This window comes from Bombina bombina, chromosome 2 (genome assembly GCF_027579735.1).
Source record: "Bombina bombina isolate aBomBom1 chromosome 2, aBomBom1.pri, whole genome shotgun sequence".
Classification (NCBI taxonomy): Eukaryota; Metazoa; Chordata; class Amphibia; order Anura; family Bombinatoridae; genus Bombina; species Bombina bombina.
The window spans coordinates 436,146,243-436,160,652 of NC_069500.1; the positions used below are offsets into that span (position 1 = coordinate 436,146,243).

General features: G+C 35.8%; 1 protein-coding gene across 1 annotated transcript; it reads left to right on the plus strand.

Moving 5' to 3' along the window:
- The first annotated feature begins 7,143 nt into the window (after positions 1-7,143).
- On the plus strand, positions 7,144-8,313 carry LOC128646993 (putative nuclease HARBI1). The gene is made up of 2 exons (XM_053699801.1): positions 7,144-7,771; positions 7,946-8,313. The coding sequence occupies exons 1-2, from the start codon at positions 7,144-7,146 to the stop codon at positions 8,311-8,313; spliced, it is 996 nt and encodes a 331-aa protein (XP_053555776.1).
- Positions 8,314-14,410: the final 6,097 nt, after the last annotated feature.

The window sequence follows — 14,410 nt, forward strand, 5'->3', positions numbered from 1 at the left end:
ATCAGCATCAACCATAATGACTTGAGTGAGAAAGAGTCCCAAAGTAGCGAAACAGGCTGCCTATGGTTGATGCTGTGTTATTTAAGTCTCATGTATTTCACAGTTTGCTATACTACTGATTTAAACTGACAGGAGCATAAGGGGTGCCATATTAAAATGCATTTTTAAGGGGGAACTTCCGGGCAGCGGCCATGACAGGTCGCACAACACTACACTGCTCCAGCAATCTATCTACTTATGGTTAATATATCAGTCCAGATGGCTCATTTCTACACTACAAACCCAAACCCTTGACTCAAAAAAAGCTTCTAAAGCAGATGGGCCAAAAATATACGATGATAGAAGCAACTGAGAGCACCCGGAGCCAATTTAAAGGTTGAGGCCCAATTTAAAGGTTGAGGCCTTCGACATACCCCCCGGCAGGACACATTTGGGACCTGTCGTTACGCAGCACACAGTGCTGGATGCTAAGTACTCAGAGGGTACTAGCGCAATACACCTTGGAGGGAAGCAACATCTTTATTTACCAAATGGAGCTCAATTATGCTGCACTATATAACCAACTAAGGGATCTTCTAGAGGGACATTTCCTGCGTCTTGGGACTACACTAGATGCTATTCGTGACCATGATTACATCTCAGAACAGCGCCTCTGCACCGATGGCTTGGAAATTAGCCTGTACGAGTCTACAGATAAAAGCAAGGAAGCAGTAATAGCAAGACACCCTGATGTTTCCCTTACAAACAAGTGCCCTCCAAGTGGAACCTACACAACAACTTGCCTAGAACGCAGAATGGAGACCGGCACAATAATCCTACCTCAACCTCTTCACCCTTCTTCTGTCCCGTACCCGGATCCCGGGACAGCTTTAGACTCTCACTCTCTGAATGGCCAAGAGGATCAGCAAACCGTCACTCATCGTGCCAAGGCGATCTTGCAATTAGAGGGGCCAATGCTAAATTGTAAAAAGAGGGCATCCCTGGTCACGCTTACTGTCCGCTCCAGATTCAACCTCGTGGAGGACATCGGGTGGCAGCCAATTCTATGGGCTCTTGCCTGTCAAAGTTATATGCATCTACCACATGAACTCCTGTACATTAAAACGGGTGTGGGCTATATCCCATGAAACTTATGGATGGGGATGGTGAGTAGTACGTTTGTACAGTCCCCCATAAGGATAAAGTACTCATTCTATATGGACTGGGCTAGACTTCACTTTCCAGGTGGATTGGACTGGTGAGTTGTGAATTCCCAAAGCTCCCTATATGGACAGAACACCCAAGTCCTGCAAACTATTCTGAATTTATTTCGGACTTTATATGAGAAAAAAGGTATACCTTTTAGTTCCTGTGTTGGTAGATTACATTTTATTTTACTCTGTCGCATACAACTTCCATAATGCATATTTGTATTCTCTATGTTTCTGCAAGCTACAGACTTAATGAGGCAGTTATAGCAGCTAACTATTGTCACTTATATATATAGCTACAGGTTGCTTACGAGTTTTGTGTGTTTGCTGTTCATATCCCCCATATTTTCATTTTCATTTTTTACTGTTCCTGTTAGAGTGTGATTTAATGTGGGGGGGACAGCAGAAGACAAATGATATATCTTTCAAATATAGATCCATGCGGGTTATAGTAACAGAAGCTGAACGCACATTTGTAGGTTAAGTGTAACTCTTGCATCTTTGCTGGCTGGATGGATGCTCACTACTGGCAATTATTATATTTCTAGCTACTTATTGAAATGAAATCCTAGCCTAATATGTATTTACAGGACGAATATGTATTTTCCTCCTTCACTTGGTGATAGGAGTTGTACCATGGTTATTTCTTATCCCAGTTTCCCCAGCTGCATACATGTGACATTGATTTTTATTTTCCATTGTCCTATTTTGGGGTCGTGCTATCTGCGGCCGAGATGGCGGGATCCTTATATTGATGTGATACAGACTGGGGACCCTCATATGGATAATCCTTTTTACCAAGTAGCTTTAATTTACTTTTATTCCAAAATCTGTGCACAGTTTTATTGCCTTATTTTATTTTTATCTTATTTTTTTTGTTATCAATAGCTATTCCACTCCACACACCTAGCACCTACCACAATACCTATAGAGCAATACCAAACTATGTTAATGTATTGCCTTATTACTAAAATCATACCTCCTAACAACCTTTAGCTTGCAATATATAGGAGTATGTCCTTTATAAACTATTGTTCACTACCATAACCCACAACAGTGGTTGTATTTATCAGCTTAGCCCTATGTATTATGAACCATATGTACCCCCTTTTAATCTTCCTTTTTGTTAAATGGTAGGACGCAGGAATGGTGCTCATGGTATGAGTTATAATATCCCAGTAACCCTAGACTCCTATGGTAAACTAATTCTTCTAGTCAGAAACTTATACTTTTTCCCTATATAATTAATATACTGTTTATGAAACTTTATTAATGTATAAAATAGAGGTTCTCATTGGAGATCCAAAAGTGGTCTCTTTCACTAGAAATAACCCCCTGTTTAAGGTTACAAGCTTATAATTGAGGTCCAAGAGTGACCCCTTCTGTCATATAGGGGGCTCATAAAGCACTAGGCACCATACCTCCAGATTATACTTTTGTATTTTTCTCTTTGACAATATACTTTGCACACAGAATTGTACTTTACCATATCTGTATACTATTACCATTGTGTTTGTTTCTCATATTTTCTGTATGCCTTACTCAGAACCTTAATAAAAATATTAAATAAAAAAAAAAAAAAAAATGTATTTTTAATTAGTAAGACTCTGTGGGATAATTTGTATATTCTATGCATTGTATATGTATTCCTTGCTGAACTAATTAAATGGAGGGTTTATCTCACTCTATTAACAACAATACATTTATTTGGTTCAATGGGAGTCTCTGCTCTAAAGGATTTCCATGGGTGTAAGTGCAGATCCTGTTCAAAGGAGCTTACAATCTAGTGTTTCAGTGCTATGCTCAAAGAGCTTACAATCTTGTATTTAAGGAGAACTTACCTCTGGGTACTTATAGTGTAGAGAAATAAAAGAAATCCCTGATTTAAGACTGCACTCAGCATGTGACATAACATTAGTCCCTCTGAAATCTCCAATCTTCCTGCCACTGCCATAGAGTATTCCAGTCTTCGTTATACTGCTTGCCAGATATGAATCAGTCTATGCACATCTTGTAAGGATTTTTCATCCAATGCAAGAACATAGGTGCATGACACACTGTGCCTAAATAATACAGGTTTTTTTGTTCAATTTCTAATCTGAGGTATAAAATACAGGACCATCCCATAATGTATCAAATCTTGTGCTTCACTAGGACCCTCTGCTTCAAAAATCCAACAATAGTACTTGTCCCACGGTGACTGTAGACATTCAAGTTTAGTGTCACAGACATGGTAGTCCTTGTTCCAGGGTGCTGCAGTTCTCAGATACAATTGTAAACCAGCTGCAATGTGCTTATAACCTAGTAGTATTATTGGTGTCCCTATGCCAAGGCATTGCATTGAGGATATAAGTGCAAACATATTAATCATATCATTGTATTCTCTTCACCAAGACCCTTAACATTATTACATTATACAGATATGTGCAGTAAGAATGGATTTAAGCCATTCAATTCTATTTAATATCAGTTTATTAAAGTTATAGCAGTGTAAGTGTAATTATGCTTTATTGTTGGTGTTATGATTCAAGTTCTAGTGTCACCGAGATGATTTGTATATCTTATATCAATAAGCCTTGAAAAGTACAGAAAGCTTTAAAGATACAGAACCAAATTAAAGCTAAAGATTTCTTTGAAATGGGAAAGTAAAGAAAAAGCGTGACAGAAATGTGAGAAATTATCTGACCTCACTGCACATGTCTGTAGACTCTTGGAGCAGGATCTGTATTTACAATCTAATGTGGCAATGGGATGTCTTGCTCAAAGAGCTTACAAACTTGTTAATCTCAGAAAATCTTACCTTAGATACTTACAGTTTAGTAATATTAAAATCCTTGAAGGACATCTGCCATCAGTGCGTATACTGCAGGCCAGATGCGCATCAGTCTGATCTGAATTTATTTCAGATCGCTGGTTGTCTTTTCTTCATCCGGGTCAAGCAGAACAAACAGCTGCATCAGATGTTGCACCTTACAGTACAGTGTTTAATGAGGTTCCCAGGACCAGTGAGTTTGCAGTGTGAGGACATCTGGCATCAGCGCGTATACTGCTGGCAAGATGCGCATCAGTCTGATCTGATTTTATTTCAGATCACCAGTTGTCTTTTCTTCATCTGGGTCAAGCAGAACAAACAGCTGCATCAGATTCTGCACTTTACAGTACAGTGTTTAATGAGGGTCCCAGCACCAGTTGGTTTGCAGCGTGAGGACATCTGGTATCAGCGCGTATACTGTTGACCAGATGCGCATCACTCTGATCTGAATTTATTTCAGATCCCCAGTTGCCTTTTCTTCATCCGGGTCAAGCAGAAAAAAACAACTGCATCAGATGCAGCACCTTACAGTACAGTGTTTAATGAGGGTCCCAGTACGAGTGAGTGTGCAGCGTATAAATTCCAGACCCATGCCGTGGGGTTTATATTCTAGGCCTTTACTAGAAGTCCTTGCTTTAGAGCATTTTCAGACTAATGATGCAGTAATTCTTACCATCCTTAAAGCTGGTTTAAAGCCTTTACTGCCAGCTACAAGTCTTATAAAGATATGTAGAGGAAGCACAGAAAGGCATTGGTGTGTCCTACAGTTTTGGCTATAATACTTATAATGCTATAATATGTTTAAAAAAAATATATTTATAAATATTATATTTATTATATTATATTTAATAAATTATATTTATTTTTAAATAAAGGTGTGAAGATAATATAGATTATTATTATGCAAAGTTTGTATGCTATGTTTTGTCTCAGAGTACTGGTGCCCATAGGAAGCTACAAAGTTTAAGCTATTACTTCTGTAATTTATCTGTGTGTATAGTGTATAAAAAGATGACTTAGCATTATTCAGTTACTGAGATGGGGTGATCATGGTAACACTACCTGTAGTAGTAATTGGTGTTCATACCTGCAGCTCCCACCGGATGCCATTTGCATTGTGTTGGAGGTAGTCACTGTTCTTCTCACCAGCACATATACAGAGCTGTAGTTGTAAAGCCAAGCTGTAATGTAATGTGCTAGCTGTGAAATAAAGATATTAGATAACTAATATTTACATGTCAGTGATTACTGAAGCTCAGCAGGATCAGTCTGGCAATTCTAGTAAAGTAAGCAGCAGTTATGAGGGTGGTTGCTTTGTGTTGTCAGTTGGTTTTGTGACATAACTGCTGCATCACATAAGCCACTCCCCTAAGACTGTTACCATGACAACCAGGCATCACATTATACCATGACTGTCAGTTTAGCCTGTTATTAGTGTAGCTTTAACATAAGATGTTTAATTATGCATAATAAAACAACTTTGGTATATACTCATTATTTATTTTGCCCCTTTTCATGTAATTAGCTCTGAAAATTGTACATTGAGTTAGAACTGCATCCTGCTGACTTTTCAGAGCTAACTCTGCAACAAATATTTTCCTAATTGGCTTTAATAGATAACAACTGCAAAACAATTCACTTTATACCAACTTAATGGCAATTATTAGCCTTGTTGTCTGCTGACTCAAACTTATTTGGCTCCTCCAAATAAGGTGAGTATTGGGTGCAGTTTTTCTATTGAAAACCAATTGCAGTAAACAGGATTTTATTTTGTTAAACAAATCTTTACACTTGGCTGATATGTTATTCTATAAGACAGTAACAGCAATGTCTCCTAATTACAATGTGTTTACTCCCCCTTTAAGTTCTAACAAAACTCCCATTATAAATTCTGAGTTTCCAGTGCTTATATGTTGGGAATAGATTATTAAAATGACATGAACTGCTTTGGTCTGGTAATATCTACAGAGCTATGGCTGAACCTCAGGATCATGTCATGTGATTACCTCTGGGGTTACCAGCCATACTAATTAGCATGTAATTGTGTACATTAGCATGTAATTGTGCAGTGTACTAAGAAACTACAGGTGCTAGGTCTGTCAATATTTAATAGTAGATTCCCCACATTTAGAAGTCTTTATGTCTGTATCAATTTTATATTAATTATAGCTGATCTGAACCATGCAAATAGGATGTCCAGTATTTTAGCAGGCTGTCCAGTACAATCTGTACTAAAACACTGGACACTTAAAGACCCCTGTCAGCTAAATGTAAACTAGGCCTTTATGCATTAGAAATATGGCTCAAAAAGAAGTTACACTGTACATTTTCTATTAAATGTGTTACAGGCAACCATGGGGGTGTTCAATCATTGCTGGGTGTTTACTTCTGGTAGCCAAAGGGGTCACATCACTACTATGTACATGTGTTACTGGTAACCAAGGAGATAAAATGACTGCTTAGTTGTGAAAAATACATGTGGTGGGATCAAGGGTGGGGCCTAAGGTTGAGCTTTTGTGCAGACATTCAGGCCCATCTATCAAAGTGTCAACCTGCAATACGCCCGAATTCCGCGTCATACATGGCGCGATGAGGATGCGCCTTACTTATCAAAGCTTTAAGATCGCAATAATTAGAATTTTATGACGTAACATACGATCCACCGTTCTCTATTCGACGCAGATCGATGCGAGTTGAAATCATGTGTAAATTGAGCGTAATCCTCTGCATTCGCTCTCCTATTCGAAACAATTTGAAGCTGTCCCGAAATTATCTAAAGTTCAACAATTACGTTCGCGTCTCATCCGACGCAGCGAACCTATTTCTCAATCCGCCACCTCTGAGCTTGCGGATGCTATAGAACTCAATCGGAATTAGAAATGATTTCTAATGAAAAACATTTATGTTCCTTTTATCATTTGTTATATATTTTCAGATAAATATCTATGTATAAAATATATATAAATTATAAAATATGTATAAATATATCTATACGAAAAAATCATATACCTTAATTGTCTCTTCCAAAACTTGCAGCAATCAATATGTTGCTTCCACCTGCATTTTCAGCAGGTGAAATGGTCATTATAAAAGGGAGTGTCTAACAGCATAGAAAGTTTGATGTATGCAGTCATTACCAAGATGGAGATGATCAATCTATTTTGCATTGCTATACAACAAAGACGCAAAAGAAGGAGATTTTTGGAGTTAGTTCAGCGTTATGAACGACGCAGAAGGCCAAGGTTATTTTTACCTAGAATAGGGTTACATACCCTGAGTGACAGGGAAATTGTTCGGAGATTCCGTTTGAATAGAGGTTTAATTGAGAATCTGTATCTGGAGATCAAAGACTCCATTGAACCTATAACTTATAGGACAAAGGCAATCCCTGGAATGTTAAAACTGCTGGCTGTCCTCTATTTCCTCGCCACAGGATCATTTCAGGCTGTAACAAGTTTAGTTGTGGGGATGAGCCAGGCTTCTTTTTCAAGTCATCTAACTGTAGTATTAAAAGCCTTACACCAACGGATAGTGAATTATGTACATTTTCCGGAAACACCAGAGGATTGGCATCGTGTGAAGGTGCAGTTCTATGGGATTGCTGGGATGACAAACATTTTGGGTGCAATTGACTGTACCCATGTGTTAGTGCAGCCTCCAAAGTTAGGAGAATTGCCCTATCGTGACCGCAAGCGTAACCATTCTTTAAATATACAGGTCATCTCTGATGCCAAATTGAAGATTATGAGCATCCGGTCAGGATTCCCAGGTTCAACACATGATTCTTTCATCCTGAGAAATTCGCATGTTTATGACCTGTTTCAGAATCATCAAATGCCAGAGGGAATTCTCCTAGGTAAATATCTCTTACTAATTGTCATATATGGATATAAAAATATTATGTATTTCATATTGCTAAAATCAAATTATTTTTTGCACACAGGAGATTCAGGCTATTCATGTCTCCAATGGCTTTTCACTCCTGTGCTGAACCCCAGAACTCCTGCGCAAGTGCGCTACAATGAGGCTCATACATCTACAAGATGTGTTATAGAGCGCACATTTGGCGTTTTGAAAAGCAGGTTTCGTTGTTTAGACCTCTCTGGGGGAGTACTTCTATACAAACCAAAGAAAGTATCCCTGATATTTCTCATATGTTGCATGCTCCACAACCTAGCATTACGCATGCCAGATGCTGATATTTCTATGTTACAAGTAGAGTATGATGACAATGTGGCACCTTTAGAGCAAATTGATGCAAGTGGAGTACAAGCTCGATCTGATTACATCCATGCTCTATTTGAACAATGATTATGTAAATATATTGTACATATGTTCTTTTGTTTCATCATATCTTTATGTTTAAAATTATCCCAAAAGAGGGTATTTATGTTAGTTTAACTTAATTGTTAATATGTATTCAAATAAATGTTCTTCATTTCACACCTGACTCTTTTTTTAATGAAATATTTCTAATTAATACTCAATAGATTATAAGTGATAGACCATGTTATCATAGGGCTCTCAGAAAATGCTTAGATACAAGGTACATTAAACATCATCTTTCATGATTTATCGAGAAGGCAATTTTTATTATTAAATTATATTCTATTTTCCTCATCTTTGTATATAATTTTTGGAATCAGCATCAATGCAATACAGGTTTAACACATGATCTTGGGTGGTGTTCTTTAACCAATGGCAGATGTTTAGTCTCCCTGATTAGCTTGTAATAATAAAAATCAAAAATCCACCCAAATCAAATATATAAATTTGCTCTTATTATATGTGTAGATACATTATTACATTTTGCCTTAAAACATTATCATGGAGATTGACCATTTTCAATTGTTTAAAGCATTGATTTTTTAACCAATTTATTTTTCATGGCACACTTTTTTCAATTAAAAAATACTGTGACACACCACCATTCAAAAATTGTAAAAAATCACACGTATCCTAATAGAGTATATATATATATTATATACATACACACATCACACTGTATGTACTGTGCTGTGATGCCATGCCTCCTACAAACTATACGTGACATATTGACATTCATTCTCAAACAATCATACTGAATGTCTGTGAGTGAATAGCAATATGTCATGGTTGTACATGATGCCTGTCACATACCTCCCAATATATACAAATTTGAAAGAGGGACACCCCTGCACTGGGAGTAAAAAAACAAGCAAAATTCAAGAAATATCTCACAATGTTGTCAGTCTGCCGTGGCACACCTGAGGATCTCTCATGGCACACAAATGTACCATTGCACACTGTTTGACAAACACTGGGTTAAGGCATCACACCCAAGCTTAGGGGTGCTAAGGATATTTTTTAATCTTAAGCCCGGGCTTCAAATTATATTATGTAGTGTAATATCAGTAATTATTATGCCCACTGAGTAACGGCACTTTAGTGCATATACATTATTTTTAATGAGTTGAAAACATATATATATTTCTATTTATCAATAACATTGGTTATTACCTGTTCATGAGCTTCCATACATTCATCTTTCATCAATATAGAGCAAGTGAATGACTAAAATTCTACAATTAAAGTTGTTACTAGAAAAGTTAGAAATAACATTCTATTTTCTAACATAAACATTAATTATTATTGTGTTTATGTCCATTTAATATAGTTGTGTTGGTTCTGCATAACCGGTCAATGTTTAATAATGTTATTTATTTTTAAAAATATAAAATACTTTGGTGTACATTGTACCTTTAATAACTTATTAGATATGACCAATGAATAGTAATTAAAAACATCATTGTTTTCAAATAAAATACAATAAAGATAATCATCAAAATAATTTCTTTTATTAAATTATAACAAGCATTACTTCATGCATAATACAAACAAAATAAATCAAAAAACTAATCTTTAGACCGCTTAGAGGCAGTGGGAGATTGTGGAGGTGATCTTTCCCTTCTTGAAGAAAGTAATTCTTGAAGGGTACCCTGCATCAACAGAAATAAATTGCGATTGAAATTTCGGTTCTCCTCATCTGCTCTCTCCCTGCGCACCAACTCCCTTTCCTCTATGGCTACCCTACGTAGATCTATAGCTATTCTCTCCCTTTGCAATTCCATTTGCATCTCCACCTGACGCCCCTGTTGCTGAATATATACACCCAATGTCCTAATCAACTCCTGTTGATTGTCACTATATTGCCTCCCCAGATTGACCATATTATTTATTGCTCCATCATCATCATGGCCAGGGGCAGCAACAGGGGCGGCGGCAGGTGCGGCGGCAGGGGCAGCAGCAGGTGCGGCAGCAGGGGCGGCAGCAGCAGGGTCAGATCCTGGTGCAGCAGGTTCAGCGGCGGCAGCAGCTGAATCTTCAAGATACCTTTCTATCTGTGTATCGTCATTCAGTAGGCTACCAATCAGATCTTGTGATTCGTCATATAAACTCTCCTGTATCTGCCTAACCACAATTGTAAGCTCCTCCGACAGCTGATGACACCGTTCGGTACCTATTGTAAATATAAACTAATATTATAATCAAAATTAAAGTTGCATGAATGTGCAATGTATTCTCTTTTTAATACACATTTATAAACAATAATATTTTTAATATCGATTTGTTCTCTTGTAATCTCATTTCTTAGTAATGATAAATAAGCACATATTCAACACTTGGGTTAGATATATTATGGTTGTTGCCTGCACAGATTCATCTGTAAATTTCATTAATATAAGTCACAGCCATCTGCAAGGATTGCACTCCTTTTCCATTCAACTAATAATAATACATTGCAGTTGACATTTAACACACCAATCATAATATATTTGTGATTGGTTTGTTTTTTATTTAAATATATTATTTTTTGAATTAAAAAAAAAAAATATTAAAAAATTAAATTTAAAAAATAATATGCCTTGTGCAGCTAGATCACACATGTACATTATTATTTCATTGAAAAATACATATGCCCTAAATAAAACAGTCATATAATGAACTTTTCATGGTTTTGTACATTTTAATCTGCATTGCAAAAATGCTATAAAAATGTTTGTATTACATGCACCTTGAAAGGGACATCCAACAATGTATTTTTTAAAAAAAACAAAACTACATAATCCCTTTATTAAACATTCGGTTTTGCATAACCAACACAGTTCAAATGAATGTTTATCTTTTAAATAAGTACATCAAGAGAACAAAGCAGAATTGGTAATAAAATTAAAATGGAAATGTTTATAACATTACATGCTCTATTTTAATTTTTTTAGCTTTCATAATTTACTGTCCCTTTAAAAGAATATTACATACAAAATAGGAAAGCATATGGATGTATTTCATGCAGTAATATAAACCCAAAAACTTTTATATACAACTATTAACAACTATGCTTTGAATCCAAAGTAAGGGATTTTAAATTAATTGTATTTAAAGGCACAGTCTTGTCTAAATTATGCTTTCATTATTCAGATTGGACTTAAAATTTTAATTTGAAATTTGATTAAAATTTAATCATAAAATTCAGGTGATCAGGGGACTGGAAGAAGGTTCCTAGATACAAGGTAATCACAGAGGTAAAACGTATATTAAAGGGACAGTCAACACCAGCATTTTTTGTTGTTTAAAAAGAGAGAAAATACCTTTATTATCCATTTCCCACTTTTGCAAAAGCAGCACTGTTATATTAATACACTTTTTACTTTTGTGACTAAATGGTATCTAAGCATCTTTTAACCTCCCCTAATCACATGACTTTGTTATTATCTCTTAACTTGTATTTTAGCCAATTAGTGCAGTGTCTGCCACTAGCCACGAGCGTGATCACAATGCTATCTATATGGCCTACATGAGCTAGCTCTCCCCTGCTCTGAAAAGTAAATAAAATATAGGCGGACTTGAAGGGCATAAAAATCATATGATCCTTCCTAGGTTTGCTTTCAAATAGAATACCAAGAGAACAAAGCAAATCTCTTGCTAAATGTTAATTGTAAAGTTGTTGAAAGTTTGTTTGGGACTTGACTGTCCCTTTAATATAACTTTGTTTGTTATGCAAAACTGGTGAATGGGTAATAAAGGGATTATCTATCTTTTCAAACAATAACTATTGTTTTGTAGACTGTTCCTTTAAATAAGCACTTTTCATCAGCATTTTCAACAACATTCATTGCCTGAGCCTGAGGTGCTTCTACAATCTTCTAATTAATAAATGTAATAGTTCACAGGATACAATCACCTCTTTTGCTCTGAAGAGATGCAGTGTTTAATATGCTGTGGAAATAATTTCTAGATATGCATCACATGCATGTAGCAATATAATGTTGAGCAATCAAAAATATAAATAAATTATTTTTGGGTAATACATAAATTTAGAATGATTTCACATATAAATGGTTGAACGCCCCTTTTATTTTCAACAGTTATATTTGACAAAATTTCAATGTGCCCTAATACTTATTAACCCTTTATATTACATGCAGCATCACAAGATAAAGTATTTTAATTTTGATATTGTTTACTTGTTTTATAAAACTCTGGAATGAAATCCAATATGCTATCTTACAATCTTTAAATAAAAAATTAAATAAAAAATATTTACTGTGATTTCATAGGGTCACACAAATTAATGATTATGGCATTCAGTGTCTGTTTAAGTTTTCACACTTACAACATTCAGGTGTTGCATTAATTGTATTACCTGAGGAGGAGGAGATGGAAGAGGTAGGAGCTGGCCCCATATCCCTTCTGACTTCCACTACAATTATAAAAAATGGCATTATAATTTAAACTTGAATATTAACAATTACACATTTACTTTAAACAGTTAACAATTACAGATTTACATTAAACAACAGTTAACATTAACTTACATACCTGTTGTTTGTCCAACACCTGGGTCAGGGGTGCTGCACATTATGTCTGGCAGTGTTGTAGCTGAAGAAAAACTGTGGCTGGAGTCCGTAGCAATCAGCCCAGTATCAACCACAGGTAACGGCTGTGTAGCAACAGTAGAAGCTCTACTAGTAGATGCTGTAATAGATTAAGGTTTAAAATCAATATTAAGTATTAATATAATTGAAATCCAATATTAAACATTTATACCATTAACATTTTTTAAATTTCGGCGTCAGAAATGACGCTGTTAAAATATATAAATGTACCTTGTGCGGCTAAGGCGTCAGTGTCGTGGTCAAAATCTTCTAGACCCTGAAGCATATTTTCTCCCAATCTCTCCATTAACAAAGTTTCATATGTTGAGAGTTCTGCAACATATGGCTTCCCACCACCTGTCTGACGTGCTGTCTTTTTTTCTCTGGCCATCTTTGCCTTCAAAATTCTCTTAATATCCGAGAATCTTTTTTTGCAATTATCTACAGTTTTAACATTGTTCCCCTCAGCAGATACATTTTCTGATATTGAGCGCCATATTTCGTTTTTCCTGGAGGTAGTTGTTTTTTGTGCTTTAGCACCAAATAAAAATTCGTAATTTTGCAGCACCATAGTAACAAGAATCTGGTTCTGCTGGAAATTGAATTGGATATTGCGTCCTGATTTTGTTTTTCCAGACCCTGCAGATGCCATTGTCTATGCCAAATTCAAAGGTAATGGTTAACAGACAATTCTATCTCCTGAACCATACACATTCAATTGACTTTTCTCTTGATATTTATTGGGAATCGATGAACCAGGTGATCATTTAAATCAGCCAATCAGTATGCTATTGCAAGCAATGTAATCAATCAACAATCATCCAAAAGTTTATATAAATCCATATACTTTGTGCGCCATTCGTGACTCCATTTTTATGTCGAATAAATTGGAGGATCTCTGATTTCAACACCCCATAGGTATGTATTTTTTTATATTTTTCATTTTGTTCACTATTAATAACATTAATCATATAATTTACAAGATGTTTTTTTTAATCAACAGGCCTATGGGGCCATAAGGTTTTTCATGCGCTATTTCTGTTTTTGTTTGTGACGCAGATAATATAATTTTCTATTGGTTATAAAAAACGTACATTGGTGACGCATTTAAAATTAATATTTAGATGACGCTCATCATGTTTAGTGATTCGCTGTTGCATACAATATTATTCAGATGTCCCTCCAATCAATAAGCAAAACTAAAATTGATATTTTCAATAACCAATGAGACAGCTGTATACCTAGTATATTTATTTTCTTCTTAAAAAAAAGTTATTTTTGTTTCCGTAAGTTTACAAGTATGTCGAGAACACCAATTTTCACAGATGGGGAGCTTATTATACTTGTTTACGGAATGAACAGGTATTTCCCGAGGAGAATCGGTGGTGTGCGCGGTATTAGGCACGAGAGACGGGATGAAATAATATATGAGATGATGCGCAGGATGAGACGCGTTTCAGGTATACATAGGAGGCGACGACAGTGTCTGAGAC